Source organism: Nyctibius grandis, chromosome 4 (assembly GCF_013368605.1).
Source record: "Nyctibius grandis isolate bNycGra1 chromosome 4, bNycGra1.pri, whole genome shotgun sequence".
Taxonomy (NCBI): domain Eukaryota; kingdom Metazoa; phylum Chordata; class Aves; order Nyctibiiformes; family Nyctibiidae; genus Nyctibius; species Nyctibius grandis.
In genome coordinates, this window is record NC_090661.1 from 8,072,612 (window position 1) to 8,095,136 (window position 22,525).

At 34.8% G+C, this 22,525-nt stretch overlaps 1 protein-coding gene across 1 annotated transcript in view; it reads left to right on the forward strand.

Annotated features, from left to right (window-relative positions):
• The window catches only part of ELP4 (elongator acetyltransferase complex subunit 4), a 160,979-nt gene that overhangs the window by 62,775 nt on the left and 75,679 nt on the right, over positions 1-22,525 (forward strand). Inside the window, exons 8-9 of the mRNA XM_068399864.1 lie at positions 2,222-2,330; positions 5,055-5,161. Of these exons, the coding sequence (XP_068255965.1) occupies positions 2,222-2,330; positions 5,055-5,161 (216 nt within the window). The remainder of the gene's footprint in view (positions 1-2,221; positions 2,331-5,054; positions 5,162-22,525) is intronic.

A 22,525-nucleotide genomic window follows, 5' to 3' on the forward strand; every position in this document is an offset into this window, starting at 1 on the left:
TATTGAAGTATGTATCATTAGGCAAATATTGAATTGCTATCCCTCACTTAATCTTTCCCAAATTAAGATCAAAGAGGAAAGATGCTGTTCTTACGATTTGCAGGACTGTTAATGATGAGGATACCTTGCTGATGGGTGAGCATCTTTCTATCCACAGTTTTTGTAACCCATTGTGATCAAAACCAGCAAGCAAAATGTTAATGGACAGCAAACGTTTTTTCAAATGATAGAATATTTTTTCCTGTACCAAGAGTTTAGGTTAGCTTCCAGAAATCATCAGTGTTTATTTAGGTAACAATTTTGTATTTCTTGCTTATACAAATAACATCCAGCAGCCTGCTTGAAGAACTGGCAAAATATGGTAATTTCTGGTCTATGGATTTATAGAGGTCACTGGCTACTTCAGATTTATATTTATATGATCTTTATGTGATTGCCCCTGTAGAATAATGTGACCAAAAGTTTCAATTAAAATATAGTATACTGTCCCTCTCTTCCTTAGAGGAGGAAATAATTTGCAAGGTAGCTTTAGTATTTCAGGGTTGGATATAATGATGAAGTTTTAGGGATTGATGTGTAGGCAGTGTTCTTTTACCTCAGATCACTTACATTATTCTTTAGAAAGGAAATTCTGTAGGATAACACTATTTTATCATTATCCATCATTAGACTTTGTAGGTAAAATTGAAGTTCCCTGATTCCATGGGGATAGATCATTTTGGCCTGTGCACAAGTAGCAGCTTTGAAAAGAAACCAGTCCCCAGGATTTAATGCCATCTGGCCCATAAGGTGGGGAAGGGAGGGGGATGTAAAGGTACCATGGGATCGGTGGATTTAGGCCTTGTAACCTGAACAGATTGGGCTGTGCAGGACAGGCCACAAGTTACTTTATGCAGCGGTCAAAAAACAGAATTCAGTTTATTGTTTGATGGGAGTAAGAAATGTTCACCTTTCATGTCTGCTTCATAGGCTTCTCTGTGGCTGGGAAATATGCTGTTATTGAAATGTGGGTTCGTGGAAGCAATTGGTGTATTGATCACCATTTTAATAAACCTGTATGTCAGTACAATGCATAGACTTTTCTGACATATCTAGGGATGTTTCCCTTCCCTCTGCTCCTAATTACTTTATCAATTGTTATTATCAAATAGTTTACCAGTATTTAAATTGACCTTTCATGATAAGCATTGGTCATATTTTATGAAAGAAGTACGGACTGTACAAAATACTTTAAAATTAATAAAAAATGCAAAACTATGACTTGGAGCCACAGAGCTAATTCTTCATACTTGGAATGGGTATTTTGAGATGATTGGTCTTGATACCCCTGAAGGTATGATGGGTATAGCACCTACAGCTGTCAAGAACAAAAGTATACCAGCTGTCCAGGCAGCTTTAAGATAATTACTTCTTATCTTAAAGAAATATTTTGCTTTTTAGCACAGATTTGTCTCTTTTTATTTTTTTGCTCATTAAATACTGACATCATCAAAGCATTTAAGAATGTTTTATCCTGAGTTACCTCTGAAGACCTCTGTTGTGACCTTTGAATGTTACTTTCTGCTATATAAAATTAAGTAAAGAAAACAAGGTGGAAAATGGCTTATTTAAGGCACATGACAGTACCTTGTTGCACAAGGCATAAGGCATCACTTATAAATCACAAATATATTGAGAAATGTAATGCAACTTGAAGCTTTAGATTCATATGTTGTGTAGAGAGGAACTTCTAGAAGGAAAAATACTGGAGGAAATGCTTTGGGTTTCCATGTTGTTTGGCTGATGACTAAAGTGAATAACCATGTGGGTTGTGCTTGCTCAAAATATTAGAGGTGATACGCCTAAGCATATTAAAAAACAAGGTTTTCAGAACACAAACAAAAGCTGGGTATCTGACCCATAGTAGAAGTCGATGAGAGGTGTTTAACTGCCACGTAGCTTGTAAATCTCTCTGATGGGAGCAAATGCTTATGTTATGAAGATTTAGGAAAATATTAAGTTAGCCTTTTTATGGTTTCTGCTTGTCAAATGTACATTTTCTTTAGACAGAAATTTCAAGTCTTTTTTTTTTTTTAAAGAAAAAAGCCCTCTAATGTAATTTCCAAGTCTTGCTGACCTATTTTTTTCGCAGTTTGTCATTGAGGAGACCAAGGCTTACTCTATGAACATTAATTACCTTTTTCATCACATAGGATGTGTATTTTGTTTCCATGTCTTACAGAATAAAGCAATTATGGAACGTGTAACAAACTTGTCGGATATGGTAGTTGGTCTTGAATCATTTATTGGCTCTGAGAGAGAAACCAATCCATTATACAAGGATTACCACGGTAAGTTCCATCTTTAGCAATGCAAAAAGTCTGCACTGAGTGTTTCTAGGGCACTTAGCAGCTTACCTTCCAATTGGGTATCTGCTATAAAGTAGCATTTGATTTCATTTTAGAATATACCTCTTAAATGTTTCTCCTTGCTAACCAGTCTTGAGTTAGGAAAATTTTCAGTAAAGTGCATTAAGGCTGCAAAGGAAACATGGCAACTCCTTGCATGTTGTCAAGCCGTATTACCGAGGCATGGCTCAATCAGATGTACATCTCAACAGGCAGGCTTTGGGGAATTCACATGCAGAGGAGGCTTGGCAATCATCTGACCAGCGAGCTGAACTTGTCATGAAATCAATACTTTTGATCTGCCAAGTTTTAAATAGAGAACACGGAAAAACATTTATTATATTAAGGTGAATAAACTGCTAAATGATGTGCTATATAAACTTTATCTAAAAATAATGTTCTATTTTTCAGCTTTAAGTTATGGCACTTACACATTTAAAGAAATGAATGTGGATATGTGTAACATGTAAAATATGAAACTAATTTTGGTTAAAAGTCATGTAGCCTTTCAAGTGATCTATCTTCAAAATGTGTAACAGTGTTTAATCTTGCATTTTGTTTCCTAAAAATTTTGTTAGCTGTTGCAGCAGAACTATTTAAATTTTAAAAGATTAGATTGGAAGTTATGTACAGCCAAAGCAGTGAATAACAAACAATTTTAGCTAATCCAGAGCGGTGCTCTGAGTGTGCATAAATTACAGCTATTATTATTGTGATACTACTGTAGTTCCATGGAAACCTTGAGTTGAAAGTAAACTGCTTATCCAAAACCTGCTGTAAACATGTGGGAATGTGGCAGTGTTTTCCATAGCAGAATATATAGAAAAAGCAGCAAAGATGGTGTTGAGACACCACTGTGTGTATGCAGGCTGTAATTAATAAATCAGAGAAAAATCTTTTTGACTGTGAAAATAGTGCACATTATCTGCAAAAAGGTGAATGAAAAAGAAACCATGAACAAAAGCTGGAATAATTTGCCTAATTATTTTTCCAACTGTATAATCGTGATGTGGCATTTGTTTATGCTAACATAATTCTGTCAATTTGATACTCCTTTTCCAGTACTGAAGAGATCCTTTAAGACAATGTGTGTTTTAGCAGTTATTTCCTGGTTTCCTGTAAAAATGTATGCTAAATCATTTTTGGTAGTACTTAATAAAAATTCTATGCCAACGTACATAGCTTTTGAAGTTTAGGCAACCTTAATTTAATGTTCTAAAAATAGGTATTTATAACAGTTTTAACTTTGTGGATTCCTTTTCCTTAAGAATATATTTTAAGATGATTCATTTACTGCAGATGATGGAAGATTTTGACATTACTCAGGAGAAGTTTGGTTAAATTATTCCATTATTTAATTAATCCTGCATTAATTATTTTATTAAGCTGCCTGCAAATTTAAGTGATTGAAAAGTCACTAAAATAACAAAAGAATGGTGTAGATGATGCTTAAATAAAATTTTTAGAATACTGTATATAAGCAACCCTGTGTTATACCTGCTGTTCCTATATATAATAATTATATTTTGAACTCAAAAGCCAGACAAATAATTCTTATATGTCACCAGACTGGAGTCAGGAATAGAGGGTTTCAAAGTGTAAAAATATTTTTCTAATAGTATTGATAATTTTTGTAATTAGTAACCCATAAAAATTGTGGTAACCCATAAAAATGATGCTTTTTAAAGTATTTCAATTTTAGGACACTTTCTTCCCTTATTCTCCCTTTTAAAAAATTAATAAAACCCTGAAAAAATACTTGCCTTATTTTAAATTAGGATTTTAGTGTTTGGGGTTTTTCTCACAGCTGCCGTTTCCAAGTAAGATGTCTTTTCTAAATGTTCAGTAATTCCATTTAGACGCTGGCTTTATGAATAGCAAATATAGGCCAGTAATTGAGAAGCCCTGTAGAATTTTCCTGGTTTTCAGATGTAGAAAATCACCCTTAGGTTGTTCAGAAACTATATTAGGCTGCACAAAAACCATCCAGCGTCCTTGTCAGAAAAAATCAGCTTGAGTTGCAGCTGACAGAATGCAGAGCTTGCAGTGCACCTAGTACTGTTAAAAACATCCGAACAGCCATATAAACCTCCTGCATGAAGAAAATGTATTTCTCCTAGGATGGCATAGGGGCTAAAATTTATCGAAAAGCACAGTCTAAAACGGTATTTTCCAGAAACTTTTAAAAAGTGTTTTTCAGGGCGCAAAACGCAGTACTTCTCATTAGAGCTTCGGTGGTTATCAGTAACCCATAAGCCTTGTTTTGCTGGCTGCTTACTGGTGCATTTAATAAAATAAAGATCACTCAGTGGTGCCGTGGGCAGCATGCAAGGTGATAGCCATATTTGCTTACTGTAAATACAAGAGAAAATCACACACAAACCGGCTGTAGTTTTGACAAGTATTAAGATCCCTCTTTACATCTGTACTTCTGTACCAAAGTGCAATTAGTTTTCCTCGCACAAGGATTTCTGTTTATCTTATTCTGCTTGATTACTTGAGTATAATCGCACCGTTTGCTTCATTGCTCCTGGTAGTAAGCTGCAGTTTAAAAAGGGGAGGATGAGTGTGTGTAAATATACAGAATTCTGCTGTAAGACTCTAATTTATGCATCTGGATGACAGCGTTTTAATTTTTTTCCTTCCTTTACTCTTTCTTTCCACAAGGTTTGGTTCATGTACATCAGATTCCTCGGCTTAATAGCTTGATCTGTGATGTGTCAGACACGAAGGACCTTGCTTTTAGATTAAAAAGGAAGCTGTTCACCATTGAGGTAAGAGAAACAGTTTTGTTTCACTATTTAGAACCCAAAAGGTGGAGCTAATCCCATCTCGTATGTTTCATTTTGTGAAATGCATAAAATATGCATCAGATGTTGTAAATTCATTTCATTCTGGTTTTGCTGTTCAGAATGGTTTTATAAAATATTGTAATATGCCTTCTAATTAAAAATGTCTCATTTGCTGCACTAAATCGGTCCGTTATAAATAGTTTATTTTGGTTTAAAATGTACATAGAAAGTAGGCCACAACCTTCAATAACAAAGCATGACATGTTTCTAAGGATGTCAGGAGCATATTTAATTAAATGTTAATGACTTGCTCTTACTTGTGTTAGTGGGTGGGAAAGTAGCTACATGTTATTACCCCAGTAGAGGGATTTTAATGTATAATGCTGCCTAAAATTGTGTGTGGTGTGAGGGATAAGTGTCCTTATCAGTATTCAGAAACCATTTTCTTTGCATTACCGAAATCACCTTTCGCTCTTTTATGTCATTTTAAACACAGTATCATTTACACTAATGTCCTTAAGTAAATTTCCTACTAAATTTAAACTTTTTTCTGTGACCTTTATGCAGACAGTCCTGATAGAAGGCAGTAATACAAAAGATGTATTTCATTTTAATCTTGCTAAAGAGCAAATGAACATAGCTCTATTAAGCAATTAGAGCTGATGTATTTATTAACGAAGTAATGCTTAGAGATGGAAGATGGCTTTTGGGGTGATGTGATAGTCATTGGTACAGTCTGGGCAAATTTTTTTTAACAAAGACATAAAACAGCCAAGCATCCCTGACAAACCATTTTGTTTAATCTCTTTTCAAATGAAAAGCTCTTAAGCAGGCCACTTGTCTTAACTGCTTGAAACCATAAAAAGAGGGAATTGCCACCAATAAATTAGCATATTTTTTACTCCATCACCAAATGATGGTCAATGTGGCTTGGCACTGCTTTGGTGTTTGGGACTTCACCCTTAAGTGACCACTTTGGCCCTTATTTGACCCTCTGCCCTTTTTAGCTGGCCACTTGATAAGGTAACTTAAGGGTTCTCTCTCTTCACTGTCCCCTCCCCTTCACAATTGCAAGTAGCCCTAACCTATAAATCATTGAAAGGGCCCTATCAAGTGACAAATTAAGGTGCCCTCCTCCTAATTAATGGTCATCAATGTCTTTAATTATCTAATCCTATTGAGAGTAGTTAATAGTTAATCAGGCAGCCAGTTCTTCATGCAGGTCATCTCTGCATGAGTGCTAGAAGTTTCTCAACTAGAGGTATCCTCTTCAGAAGCCACTTAAAGGCAAATAAGTGAAGGAGAGCTTTTTTCCCAAAGACATCCCTTTATAATGTTTCCCACTTTCCAGAGAATGTGGTTAGTGAAACCAGGCATTGTGAGGTATTAAACCATTTTAACCACTGCTTTTGAGCAGTACATTAGAAATAAAAACCTTAATAGTCCGTGTTTGGTTTTAAAATACAAATGTTCATACTGTTTTCAGAAGTGCAGAGAAGCATGCACCCTCATTTCACAGCATATAAATTCTCATTTATTATAGCTATGAATTAGAATATTTGGGGTTTTTTTCCTGACTATGAATCCTAACTCAGAATATAATTTTTGCTGTCAGCCATATTTGGGTTTGTAATTTGTAATGTAATTTGGAAGAAAAAAAAAAAAACAACTTAGCAGGGGAGGCTCTGTGAAAAGAATTGAATTAGCCATGAGGCAGAAGCATTGGAAATAGGGGTGTAGTGGAACTCTTGAAACAACCTGTTGCCCTAGACATGCGTAGGTGACCCACTTGTATAATTTCTCCCTTCATTGCTCAGCTGCAGCCCCTTTTGAATAACTTCAGGTTTTGTTAGAGATACGCTTTCTATAAGCTGAACTGACACAAACTAGCCCTTTTTGAACGTTAGATCACTGTGCTACTGTGATCTTCCTGTACACATTTCACTAATCTATAATACATATGCTTTTCCTTCCTTATACTATTAGCAGAGGCAGACTACAGCTAGGCTGACTAGAGCAATGAGGGCAATAAGAAAATGGGAGCAAGGGAAAATTGAATTAAGAAAGGATGCGAATACAGTCTTCTAAAACAGGTTTCTGCAGTTAGAATGTGATGAGTCAACAGTCAGGTTTGATTCTTGTGGTAAAAACATAAAGCAGCACAACAGTGTAAATTACAAGCAAAGTACAACTAAGTTTATGGCTTCTTTAGTATGTAGCTTAAATGTGAAATGAAAATATATTTTTAGTACGTTACAGTTTTTGGAAAGCTTCTGCTTAGTTATATAAACAATTTAGGGTAAAAATACTGACCTCTACTTGAAATGACACTTTAAAATTAAATTACCTAAGAAAAGTTAGAAATACACAACAATAAATACAAACAGTTTATGGCAAAATTGCTCCAAAAATGGTTTTCATCACTAGACCGTTCTTTTTTTGGAGTTTAAAATAAGGGCATGGGACATGGATTTTCTCATCTCTGGATTGCTCACCAGTTAAATAACTCTTTATGGTTTGGCCCTCGTCAGTAAAAAACCTTAAATGTCAAATCCGTTTTATTAGACTGCAGTTTTGTGGGAGGGACTCCACCTCTTTAGAGTCTGCAAAGCCATTTAACTGTTTCAGTTTTTCTTGTATCTTCTTCCACAAAATAAGACTGACTGAAATGTATTCTAAAGGGATTTTTTTTTTTTAATTCAGGATGAAAATGGTTTTTAATGAATATTTGAGTGTTCATTTTCCATTTGTAAACTATGAGGTAGACCCTTTCCAGGAAAACTTACATGTTTATGATAAAAGGTGCAGTAGCTATATCAAGCTTTCCCAAATCTTCACACGTTAGTTACTAGCAATATATTATTATATGCAATATTATCAGAGATCTATCTTATGTGCATACCACTTTAAAGGACACAATTTTGAAGTTAGCCTGTCTAATCCTATTTCTTCCCACTTTGGAATCTTAATTAGAAGGAGATAAAAACCATCATTTGACTAAATTATTGTCTTGAATCTGTAGCAAAAGGTATAATCCGCAATTGGGCCAATTAGTGTACCCCATAGTTAGCTATGCTGAGGCAGGAAACTTGATTAGATCTGACACCAGCCTAGTTCCCACTGTTGTTTTGCCAGGTATGATGGTCAGACTTCAAAGGGCTTGAGGCATCAGCAGGGCAAGGTTTGGAGGCCAGCTTAGGTCCGGTCGTTAATCTCTCTGCTAAAACCACAGCAGCCCTCGCACAAAACAAGCTTACACGACACAATCATGCGGTATTAAAGTTTGGGTTGAGTCATGCCAATTTGCCTTTGATTTTCTGATGATTGACTAAAAGATGGCTACATGACTAGACACATACTGAAAGTTTACTGATTAGGTAAGTTCCCCAAATATTTGAAATATTTTTTGATTTCTCAGTTAAATGATATGACAGCCCATTCATCTTAATGAAACTTTTCAGCAGAATTGTTCTTGAAGTACTTTTTGCTTTGTTTGTAGCTCTGAATGTTTTTCAAAATTTGATAAATTTTGTAGGAACATTATGTTCATAGTTTTATTTGATAGAACTTTATCTTTGTTGTTCCAAAGCCTCCTGTATCAAAACTAAAGGGATCTGTGCCTAAATTTGATTTTTTCACTCCTCGAAATTTCTAAGGAAACATTGTTTGTCTTTGTTGTTTAGGTGCATTTACAATTACTCGCAAAAAGGGAATTTCCTCTTAATTATTTTCCACCTCACCCTTGAGTAAAGCGCTGTTCCACGGCTGCGATTACATAAGTGTTCCTTTCTTTTACAGTCTGATTTGTTGAAATATTGCAGTAACAGTGACATGTTTCCATTCTGAGAAAAGCCTAAGGCTGCTTTAGTATTATTCCAAATGATTGAAATTGCCATCTTGCTGACTTTCCCTTGGGCAGCTTAAGGCCTGTTTACTTTTGTATTTGTTTCACATGTTCCCTCCGAGTTTGGCTGGCAGGACATCATTACCTGGTTTGACAAGACAGTTGGAGAAGATTCATATTTGATTAACTCCCTTTGTTACTGTCTGGTCACCATAAACCTCTGAAATTAAGTATTTAAAGTTAAAACTTTTGATAAATTAATTCAGAGAAATGTTTGCAAATAGGAGAGTTTGAGAGGGTTTCTTTTAATTCCCTAGTTTTGCTTTACTGCTGATTTTTTTAAGTCTTCAGGTAACAGTCAATTGTTAATAGTATAGAGACTAAGCGGTTTCCTACAAGTTGTATAATATAGTTTGTCTAATAAATAATTGTGAGATTTGTTTTATCAATACACAAGAGCCAGCCAATAAGATTTTCTTTTTAATGGCTATGTAACACCTGTGCAAACCAGAATAGAAATCTTTAGAAGACAGCTCAGTTTGAAGCCAAGTGTCATACCCTATATAAAGAATTGCCACACAGCAAAAATAAGTATGTTTCCAGAGATTAATGTGCAAGTTCAGGAGTTTCTTTTCTGAGAGGTGTTTCCTAACAGGGGGGGAAGAAAGTCAGAATTAGAGGAGTCCTGTGGCAGGAAAGTTGCTGGTTTCTCAGTGGCAGGCAGATACAATATGGTACTATAGAGCACTCTGCAGTGCATTTTTCCTAGTGGTAATTGCCAGAGTAAACGATTATGTCTTTGGAAGGAAACACAATCACAAAAACCAGCAACTGAGTCTATATACAATTAAAAATAAATGTATGATTCCAAAGACATTAAAATAATGTCCTTTCTTCATCTGTCAATAAAGGACTGTAAGAAAATTAATGATTGCCAAAATAAGCAAGATTTAATTGCAACTCCAGTTATTCATGTGTACGTTATGTGTTCAGCATTGGTATTTGGAAGAAGACTTAAAACTCTTTTTCTTTTAAGATAATGAATTTGGCAATTAGAAACAGGAAATACATCTTAGGGAGCTTCCATCTGAAATCTCTCTATTTCTACTTTTTTTTTCCTATTCTATCCCTTTTCATTGTTTATGTTATACTGTGGTAAACTCCTTATTTGCAAATGAGAAGTGCAATTAGCCACTTCTATAGATTATTTACCAAAACAACTGGGTAAGACCAAGTCAGAACTGATGTCTGCAGTGCTTCAGTGTGGTATTAGCATAGCACAAGTTTGGTCCTAACTTACTCAGGAGATTGAGTGCCAGAACTGTGCTCCTGGAAATGTTTTGTAATTATTCATTAAACACATCAAGAATAGGTATGAGCATAGTGGTTTAGGGTTACTCGTGAGCTATTTCTTTTGGAGGAACAAATCAACCCTGTCACCAGTACATATGGGATTAGCATATATTTGCAATATGCACACATGCAATACCAACCTCTGTATCAGTGAGAATTAGAAAGTGTCCACTGTACCTATAATAGCATCATGTTTTATAGGCCTCTTCCAAGAAAATTTGAAGCAGCCTTCATTAATGACTCACCCTAATCCTGATTCTATTTCACTGATGTTTGTAAAGTTGAGTAATTTTGTAAATAAACAAGCACATTTGAATTAATGAACTACTTTAGGCAATATTTGAACAAAAAGAATCTGTGAACCTGGGAGCTGACAAAAGGCAAAACATTGGTTTATTAGAAATTTAAGTAAGGTGATAGTTCTGTAGCAATCGGTCAGTAAAATAAGGAAATGAATTCTTGTTCGCTGAGATAAAAGTTCACACAATGTAACACCAAAGTTAATATATGCTACACAGTACGTTCTGTAATACTGGGAGATTAGTCAATATACCTTCATATATAGAAAAAAGCAACTCTGTATTTTAAGATCATGCACGGGTGCCATTAGAAGACTTGACCCCATGTTAGGGCCTTACAACCTCAGAACAAAACCTGCTTTTACCAAGCCAGAGGGTAACACGGTTGTGACTGCCTGGCTGCCCAGTGCCTAGAACATGGATGAAATTTTTCAGGTATTCCTGCTTCAAAGGTGAGACAGAACTTCTCTGAAGTGTTACAGAAAGTGTATTTCTTTAATTTTATAATGTAATAAAATCTTTGGGGCCTCTCTTCTCCGTGTATTTAAGAACACAAGTACCCTTGGGGCTTACATGGAAAACTTCTCTTTCTCCTCAGCCTGCCTTGAGCAGGTAGCATCATACCTGGCAAACTCTAGTATTGGAGGCTCCGCTTCAGCTCAGGGACTCAAATGCAGGGAACTCTTCATATAAAACTAAACTTTCTAACAGAGAGAGGTAAAACATTGTAATAAAATTCAGCCGAAATTTATGCCAGTCAAACCACTGTTGCATTGATTTTTCCTGTCCGTTCTCCCATTATATTAATAAAGATACATTACCACTGGCTTATTTAAACATATATCAAAAGATAGTGATTATAACACCATAACATTTTCTTAATCTAGAATTAATAATACTGCAAAAACATCCTCCTCCAAAACTAATTCTGTCATAATTCCAAGCTCCATTCTGCATTATTTCATCTAGTAGCCAGTTCAGGTTCTCTTTACCTGGTATGGTGTACTTCACTGAATTGTTTTGTCAGATGCTGTCAAGCCAACCTACCATTGTTAAAGAAAATCAAACTAAATCATTTTGGCATGAGCCTTCCAGGAATAAGGCACAGAATATGAAGGGTTTGATGAAATCAAGGATTTGATTTCAATATTGTAAAAGACTGCCTGTCAAAAATGTATTACATTCTTTCAAACAATTTTGAATAAATAAACGTGTTTAAAATTGTGACAGTACAATTTAGATAAAGTTTTGGGAGATATTTTTAAATTATAATAATTTGAGGTAAAACAATACTTGGAGTGCTCCTATTTAAAAGAAAAACCCCTCTGAATGCTAATGGTACATAGAACTGAAATCAAGTAATAAGTTTTATGCAGAATATGGAATTTCAGAACATTTGTATCTTGTGAACATGTGGAAAAATTTAATTTGAAACTATCACCTTCTTATTGTGTAATACTGAATAATGTAAATTCAATTTTTTCGATACTCTGAAGATGAATACAGGAAGGTACCATTAACTTTTAGATGGCATATGAAGATTTGTAATATCCTGAAATTTATTTCATAATTAATTTTGTTTTATGGGTTGTTTGACATTATACAAGTATAACATGAGGGCTCCATTCAGTTTTTAAAAACTTTAACACTTATAGTACAGTGCATCTGCAGTTCCTTGTCAGTGAGCAGAACTCATATATATTTTTATTTAAACAAATAATTATGTTGTTTAGAAATATTTATACCATAATTGTGTTGTCGCAATGGAAGAACATGCAACAAAGCCATTAATGCAATTAAAGGTCACTTGTACATATTGTAATGGACTGCTCATTCACAGGATCTGTGTTAAGGGTCAGTGCTGCAGCACGAAATGGATTGGCCTTGTTCAGTCGGTAAATAAATGGGTCAACTTATCTTGTATTTGCCAGACAAATAAAGTATTTGACATATTCCCACTTTCTTAGTATTAGAAGACAGGTAGGCTAAAGAGATCTTTTGTAAAAGTGTTGGTTGGTAAAGATTAAAAACCTCTGTATGTACAAGGATTATATTTTTTGCTGAAGTAGTAGTGCTTTTTAACAAAGGTCTGAGGATATAAGTTAGAAATATTGATGGTGAGTTATTAAGAATCAGAATAGTTAAGCACCATATTCATAGTAGTTCTCAGCAGGAGCTGAGTGCCACCTCCATTAAATGCTCTTTAAAATACCACCAAATTTTAATAAAAATATGATATTTCATAATTGTATAATGTTCTCACTTTCAAATAATAGCAAATTCAATCATGCCATTACACAGATCTCTGAATTTTATTTATGTTTGTAAATTCAGGAAGATAAAAATCAAAGCTTATAGGAAGTCACATTTCCTCAACCTACATGAACCTTATTGAAATACATTGAAGTAGGAGTTCAGGGCTGTTACTGAAAAGTTGAGGATAGGATGACTTTGTATCTCCACGTGGAAGGTGGGCATCCATTGGATCTGCTTGTCTCGGTACTGTTTGTTATGTTTTCGATTATTGGTCTTTGGGTAGAAAGTAATTCAAAGTTCTCTGTAAACTAGGAAACTGGAAGATGGCCCCATCAAATACTTGGAAAGGGTTAAAATGCCATTTTGTAGGAAAACAGAGCAATGTTGCCAGATGCTTGCTATGACTAGTAACATGCTTAATCAAACAAATTCCAAAATGTTTTCCTGTAATTTTGCATATTCGAGATTAAGGGTGAACATTTCCAGTCTTATGAAAATATTAGTGATTTTGTACAAACATAAATCTGTAAGGAAGCCACAAATTTATGGTTTCTTTAAATTTTTCACCTCTACAAAAAGTGTTCTGTACCATTTTGCTGATCTATTTATTTTACTGATTCACAAAGAATGTTACCCTTTACTAAACTGTTAACATACAGGAACATTTTTTTATTTTATTTTTTTTGCGGCCAAACTAGTTTTATTTTCACTCTGAAAGACTTAACAAAAGTGCCAAAAAGAGGAGAAAAAGATACACATATACTGCAGAGTACTGTAGGTGAAGAAAAAAATGTTCTATAATGGTTGTGCAAATACTACTTTCTGCTTTGGCCAAGCTATGGGGTATTATTTGTGACTGAATTCCAGAGTACATTTTATTTTGATATTCCTGGCCAAGAGGAGTGTGCAAAAAGTAGATTGTCATAAAGCAAAATGGCTGAGGACTACAGTGCCTAAGGCATAAATAAACTTAGATTTTGGTCTTACTGTCTTTATTGCTCTCTTTCTCAGAGTTGTTTTAGTTACATGTTTTTGAATTTCTTTTTCTTAGTTGTATTGCATATAGTTTTCAGAGGGTTCTGTTATCATGCGTAATGCAATTTAAAATTTCTCCTTGCATTTTAAAACCCAACAGCTTTTGAAATACCAAGTGAGACGGTCTCCAAGAAGAAAAATATTATTTATTGCGTTTAAAGGGGTATTTCTGGGCAGTTTAACATTAACAGAATATTAATCCCTTTCAGAATAATAGCTTGAATTTGAATGGCATTACCATGTAACACTTCTGCACCCTCTTTCCTCATTCCTTCCTTCCTTCCTTCCGAAGTGAGCAGTAATTGTATAGTGTACAATAACTAAAGCTTTGTATTGATGTCCATAAATACATAAATAAATAAAGTGAATTTGGGTGCCAACTTATACCAGCCATAGGCTGCTTGACTTTCAAAAAACAGCGGGTAGTGCTCGCTGAAAATAATTCACTTTAAATGCCTCATTTCAGGTATTTAAGGTTTGAGAAACCTATGGGTTTTAGCTTGTGAAGATACTCTTCTTTTTTCCTGCTTCAAGTCTGTTATAGCAAAAATTACTGAAGAATTTTCACTCTGACGTTCATAAAATTCATATGTTTACAAAACAGTTACCAAATGGACTTAACTTTTTCTCATACTAAACCACTGATCTTTGGGCAGTATGCCTGCTTGAGTCATGTTTAAAAGCAGAAAACAAAAATAAAGACCAGTTTATCACTTTTAAGTGGGAGGATGTGAGTATTGCTTTGCAAGAGAAATCAATTTCACCTTGCATCCAAAACAGTGCTTGCTATTCTTAAAATAACCTGATTGCTTAATATTTGAAGTTTTACAATCTTTAGTAATATTTGCTAAGGAGCTGTACATTCACATGTTCTGAAAAAGATAGGCTTTGTGTGACTTGCCTATGAACATTTGAGGTGGATGACTGGGCCATGGTAGCTGAGTCTTGAGGGGACTTCTGAGGTCTCCATGATATACCCAGAATATCTGCTGGGGCTTTGCCTAGAACCTTAATAGCGTACTTGTAAGCAAATCATTTAATGTGTTTGGATAATAGCTATACAGTGACCTGCCTCGTCATTGGGTTGGCTCCAGACTCTCCACCTGGAGGAGTTAAGAACTGTGCAGTTGGCAGATAGGCTTGGGGTCTGTGAGTGGCAGAAAAACGTCAACAACGGCAGTCGCTTTCCAGTGTTCTCAGTCAAGGATTACAGGGTTCCAGTATAGTTTTTGGACATGCACCCTTACTTGCTTTTATTTGTGAGCCAACACACAATTAGATTAACAAGAGAAATAGTTTTGCATGTCACTGATATTTTTTGTTTTTAAGGACTTCTACTTGCAACCTGAAGTTTGTATGGTTACCTGCATATTGGCAGAAAGTATAGCAGAATATGATGATTTAATACAATATTCACCACTTTTTATTTTAAATCTCATGTGTCGTATTAGAGTGGAAAAGAGTAAACTAAGGAAGACCTTGTTGTGTTATTTTTTTTGGCTTAAAGATAGATGTAGGTGTCCTGAATTGGTAGTGCTCACTTGCAGACTGAGAGTAGGAACCAAGCAGAGTATAGTGGAGCTACACTCTTGGGACTGACCAAGGAAAGGCTGCTCGTAGATGTAGCCACAGCTTGTACCTATCTTGATATATGGTGTGTTTGATGTATAGAATACACACATCCCTCAGCCACTTGAGCTGGCATATGTTACTAACTGAGCAGCATTTTGTTTTCAGCACTTTCTTATGAGCTGTTATCAGTTGGCTGCCTCTCTTCTCTCCTTGATTTATTAGGGATTTAGTAATGTGTTGCTTAATCAGCAAACACAGTAGTCTTTTAAGTCAGTTATGTCTCAGATCTGCAATCTAAAGCCCCTGACGTAACACCATATACTTCTCAATCAGTACTTCTCACCTTTTGGTGTAAGGCTCTGTAATTCTGGGCGGATTACAGGTTTCCTGTGCTGCCTCAAATACCCTTTTGCAAACCTTTTGCTACCAGAGAGTAGTGTGACAGGAGTTACATGAGCTTTTGCTGCTATCATATAGGGAAAAATGGTTCTCCTTCTAGTATGACTGTTTATTAAGGGATAGGAACCAGTACTTAATTTGTAATTCTTGTTGCTGTTAAAATAAGGAATTAATAAGAAGGCAATCTAATATTTGTATTTAGATCTGATCCTCAATAGTAGCATAGCCATGGGCTGTTTGTGCTTGGTCTACATCATCTACACTAAAAATAGCCTTCCTGTCATCTTATTGGCAGAGTTTTAGCTACTCCTTTAATTCTGTTTAAAAATGAATAGAGAGAAAGGCAGCATAAATATTGAATGTGTGCAGATATTCTAGTAAGTAACTAAAAGGAGATTCCTGATGCTTTGAAGAGCTGTATAGTTCAATGGAATTCACATTTTGCTTAAGTAAAGAGGCATTTTGTAAATTATTATAATCTTTAAATGTATTAGGTTAATTTTTATTTTTGTATTTGTATCATTAAAGTAGCTACTTTTAAATACCTAGGCATTAACATATATTTGCTTTAGAGTCCTGCTTTGGTTTTGTTCTTTTAGGTTTCATTTACATTTTGATAAGGAATTACTGATGAGGTATTTAGTTTCCCATCAGTTAAATAAAAACCCACATTATTTCTAATTTTTCTTCTAATAAAGTGAGTTTTTGCAGACTAGGAAGACAAATCACTACTGCCTGCTAAAATCTTGAGCAATAGTCTGAAAATTTCTGGTTTGTTCTGTTTTGGTTTTTGAGGACCTGGGGAAACAGCGAAGGAAGAACTGGCTTGTTCTTGTTCTGTCTGTTCCTACTTTAGGAACTTTCAGGACCACAGTTACAGTATGGAAAAGACATAGTTGTGAGGAGGACTTGCATCTGTGTTGGTTTTTTCCTGATCTGAAAAGGGCATTCTGGCTTTGAAAAATACATGAGAATTAGATTCGAGTTACTGAAATGCCCTTAAACCTACAGAGGAAAATTTTTGCTGTGTTTACATGTAGAGTAAGGCTCTAAGGTAGAAGGGCTACACTGAAAGGATTTTGTCAATGAATTACTTATATCCTCACATAAGAAGCACTTTTTCCTTGTGTAGTCTGAACCAAAAATCATATGTATACCATGGCCTCTTCTACTTTTGCCTCTCCTGTCTTGCTCATCCACACCATGGTGTGTATTGGCATCTTTTAGGACAATAAACATTCAGTGGACATTCAGTTTAGGAGTTGTTTGTGCTCACACAAATAGGTGTATTTGGAATACTTTCTTGCAGCATTTATTTGATTTTTGTTATTCTTTGTTTCTTGGGTTTGTGTTTTGAAATTATATTGTTACCTTATTAATTGATCCAAAAGATTAGCAGTTATTGAAGGTGCAGTAAGAGAAGATGTGTTTGAAGGTCAGTTATGTTAACTGCTGCTTTTATGGAAGGTTGTTGGCGTTGTTACAAATGAGATTATGAAAAGAGAAGCAATCAACATTGCAGTTTTTACATTAGAGCATCCAAAGTAAAGTAAATAGTTGCATTTCATCGGTTGCTAGTGCATAGCATTGACATAGAAGGGTATCAGTTTTCAGAACAGATAATCAAAACAGAATATTCACTGGTGAAAGTCAGGCATAACTAGAGTATTGTTATATGTACAGTCTCGATATGTGGTAAAAATCTTTATAAATAAAGCAGAATTTGTACAAAGCCAGAAATAGTCAGAGATCATTTTTATTGAGAGAAGTATTGCCGTTTCTATGAAGTGTTTAGTTAATGAATATTCAAAGTATTTTATGAGTATCTTTAAGCTTTTTTTTTTCCCTAAAAGAGGAAGCATGGTTCTGTACAAAATTACATTCCTGAAAGATTTACTATTCTCAGTGTAATAAAAATATTGTAAAATTACTTCCTATCTTGAAAAATCAAACCAGTTATTCTTATTTCGAGTTTCATCTGATATATTGTTCCGTATGGTTGTATGATAAACACATTATTCCTTGAACAGGAATTAAGAGTAAAGCTGCCAGGAAGGGGTTTTGTTGTCAGAGTAGTTCCCGCCTCATGTTTTGTAAGAGATTTCATGGTCCCATTGTAAAGAGTGGATGATTTAAAACGTGTTCCCAAGATAAACTTTCCCATTGTCATTAATGAGGATGGATAATACTGAGTGACAAGTGCATTAGGAATGACACAGAAAGAGCTGTTAGATTTGTCAGAGCATATCACTTCAGGCAATGAAACTTGAGGACATTCTCTTTTAGCAATTTTTTTCTATTTATTAGAGAACCAAGGATTGTGATTGCTCACACAGGTGGATTTTACTGTTTTGTTTATTAAATATTTAGCTGCCTTTGAAAAGGTAAAGGTGATAAATATGACCATTATACTCCACTGTGAGGGGTGCCAATGGTTGCTTCACTTACAAATAATTCAGCAAAACTAAACCTTTTATTTGTTTTAAAAACGTTTATTTGGTGGATAATTTTTAATTTGCAATATTTTTACTGAACAGGAATATTTAAAGTTATATAATAAGAAGTGCTCTGAACTGTCATAGTGAAGCTTCTGGGGTAAAGCAGCTTAAAATTAGGACACTATACATGTAATTTACATTGACTTAAAAAATTGTATTTCTTCATAGAGAAAGACTTTTTAAATATTTATCTCTGAATAATTAATAATGTATGACTTTTTCTGGTGTTTAAAATCTTTCCAAACTACAACATGCGTATCAATTTCCATTTTGAACATGCAATTGGTCACTTTTTCGCCTTGATTCATCTTGCCTGGCTGCCAACCAAATTTTGCCTCCGTGTACCTTCTTGACGCTAATAATGACTGAGTTTCTCTTCGTTTGCGTGCAAGATTTCCCAAGCAGCAGTTTGGGGCTGGGATAAACTATCTATCATGATTGCGTACAACTAATCTGCCTCAACCAAACCACCCAATGATTGAAATTGCATTTGACACTTCACCTCTCCTTGGCGTGCCTGAGGTGAACATAGCTACAGACCATCCCTGGAAGGGCATAGCAACTCTTCCATATGTTGGGGAGGATCCTTTTATTTGTGTCAAGAGACTTTTAGCAAAGCATGTATAGGCAGAGATTATTTTTTTTCTTAGACTTCCTTGTTTTCAGATGCATGGCTGCTGCTTTCTCCTTACCAAAGCATTTTGGTTTTATGAAGCGTTTTGTGATTTTTAATTTATTAAAACTGTTAAACTCTTTCTCTGAGATAAACCAGTGCAATATTGGATGTATAGGAGATAAAAAATTCAAGAGGTATTTAAAATCTTGTGTGTTGTTTGTTGGAACGTTATGCTATTAATAGACCAGTGGTGCTAGTCAAACATCAGACAAGATGCCTGTTACTGGGTTGACCTTTACCAAAGCTTACACCTGCTTGGAGCATTGTGCTACTACAGAACCTAGGAAAGAATGACAAAGCAAAATCTGCTTCTGTCATGTAAGAAAGCTTTTAATTCTTTTCCAAGTTGCAAATTTATTCATATTGTGTATACTTACCAGTTTGAAAAACTGTCTGTGCAATTATGATCTGACAAAACAGACCCTTTATTTCTGGGTAATATCACTCAAATAATCTTCAGAGTAAAAAGCATTCTAGGATTGCTTTTTGCTAAGTATTGTCGTTTTTGTATGGAGTCACTTTTAATAGTTTAAGTAATAGCTTATATCTTCAGGAGTGCTACTTTTCATTAGTGATGTGTATGATTAGCTTCATTGGATATAATTAATTTGTTCAAATACAAAGTTTCTGAATAGTTAGGGTAATAAAATCCTATTTCTAGGGAGATGATTTCTTTATAGTTTTCTGCTATAGTTCCAATACATTGAGTTTAAGGATACACTGTTTTGATATATGGGTCCTTTCCAACTCAACTCTGTGATTCTATGACTCTGTGATAATCCAAATAGAAAATACTGAAGAATTGCATTCTGGGATATGTTTTGATTTCTCACTGCTGAAGTTGTGTATTTCAGCAGAAGCACAAAGATCTGCAGTTAAATTGTCCTTTCAAATAAGTACAGTCCATTCCTGTTGCTGAAATGGGGAGTTTCAGTGGTGCACTCATCAAGGCGTGACTATCAGCCTAATTTTCTTTCTGACACATCAAGTCATACTTCTTTCTTAAAACTGAAATACATTTTTTCAAGCACTTTCATTCAGCAGATTAAGTTCAAGCTGAATTAAAAATCTTTTTGAAATGCTTGGCAGCTGAGGGTAGTACCTGTATCTATTTTAGTTGTGGGAGGAAGCTAAGTGATATGGGTATCATGCTTTCTGTAGCATTTCCAGCCAACAAGCCCAGAAGAATCAGGACGCTTTTGAATGTATAAATCATTGATCTTAGTAACCAGCTGCTCTGAAGGCAGGGAAGAATAACTCAACCACACAGCCAGGCTCAGTTCATTTGTTGCAGTAGCAGTGTACTAAATCTACCCAAAATTCATGTCCTGCTTTCCATATTCATTTATTTATTACAATTAATTTTGTTCTCAACCTTTTTCCATTGAGTGTGTCTCTATGGCATTTTTAGTCTGGATTTGAGATTTTCTTGTGTGTTCTTTCCTGTGTGACATCAAAGCTGTATGCTATGACTTGGCATAATGATTTTCCTCATATATAATAGTTCTTGTCCATATCAGAAGAAGCAGTTGTCATTAAAAAAAGAGATCTTTTTCAGGCCTCTCCTATTACATATTAAATACCTATAAGGTTTTTATGGTCTATAAAACAATATTGAAGGGGTAGAGGTGGTGGTGGAGTTCCATCCTGTTACCACTGCAGCGCCAAAGAAATTATGGGAGAGTGATTTGGATTTTGGGGTCTGCAAATTCATCAACAGTTTGAAAAATGAAAAGTTCACATCCTGCTATTCATATTAAAGTAAGGATTGATGCTGGTTAGAGAGTTTTTCTTTGATCTTGCATAAAAGGAGTTTGATGCTGGATTACCAATATATTCCTAAAATGAAGTATCCCAATTCCAGTTACTTAGACATTTTCAATTTTTATGCAAAAACTTACAAATCTGACATTATAAGCGACTACGGGTTTAAAAATTATTTAAAAATAAAGAGCATAGCAGTCTGGTATATTTTTTGTGATATATTTAAATCTAAATCTTGACACACGGGTGAACTGCTGATTCTTGAAAACATTGTCCATGAAAAAAGATTCTTTTGCTTATGATGACTTACACGTATACATCTGCTTATCTCAATCAATTTCTCTGTGTTAGTCTGAGGCCTTTAGTCACTTCTTAGTGCTTAGATTTTCTTTTTTGGCTTCAATATTCCAATTTTGACTTCTTAGATAGACAAGGAACTGTCGCATAGAAACTATCTAGAACCGTACGTGACAGCTCCTTTCTGGGAGTACTGAGTGGCAGTGACTGAAAAGAGAGATTGCTGGGTTTATAACATGCAGTTTTATACTGCTATGATTTTGACTTCTGGTGTGTTCAGCCATATTAATTACTCAAGAATGGTTTGTAACTTATGACTTCAGCGAAAATGTAAGATTAGTAATATATTAAGTACATGGTAACTACACTTTTGGGACTAAGTTTGTTGACCACTTCCTAATTCTTAACAATTATCCTGAAAATGAAGATTTTTCTATAAAACTGTATTAAAGTGATCAAGATCCTTTGTTATCTGCACCTGTTTTGTTAGCAAATCGGTCATAGTGTCCTGATATGTGCTGATGACTTATCCTGGTGTATTTACCAAAGATCTGAGTTGGAAATTATTGAATAAATTAGTTTGGTAGCATTGTAAGCATGATTTCCTGTCAGTTATTACTTCCTGTCACTTAGGTATGTGGTTCAGTTTTACATAGTTTGTTAAACATAATTATGTAGTATGATTATTTCATGCATCATATTAGATATTCAAGAAAGATGTGCATTATAAAGAAAAGATGAAGCTGCCCGAAATGAGAAAAATTAATGTATTATATTTTTTAAAATAAGCAGCAAGCTTTAAAAAAAGTAAGTTTCTGACATATATTTTTTTAAATAATCTTGTCAACTTCAATTGTACACTTAAATTTATTACATTCGTCTTCTCACGCCCAGTTATGCCCTCATTACCAACTAGTTCTGACCTTAGGATCTCTAAATGTACTTAAGTGCAATTATAGTAGTCATTGAACATTACATTTTAAGATGAAAATGCAGTTATTTGTAATTTCTTCTAAGCAACTTCTCTGTATTAATCTAAATAAAATCATTAGATGGCCCTGTATAAAGTATTTACAGGCAAAAAGGAGTTCTTTTCATAAAAAAAAAAAAGGATTTCCATGTATTTCTTCATGTTGAGTGATGCGTATTGATACAGTTGTTATAATTCACACACTTCAACCATTGCTGACATAGGCTTTAAGTGCTTGCACATTCAAATATAGTGCACAGTATGGCGTGTATAAATGGTGTTATATCCCACTAGATCTTTCCACTGGAAGTCAGTGGTGCCCAAGCTAGATCATAAAACTTGTCTATCCTCTTGAATGTCACTTGTGCATGGTGTTTTAGGCT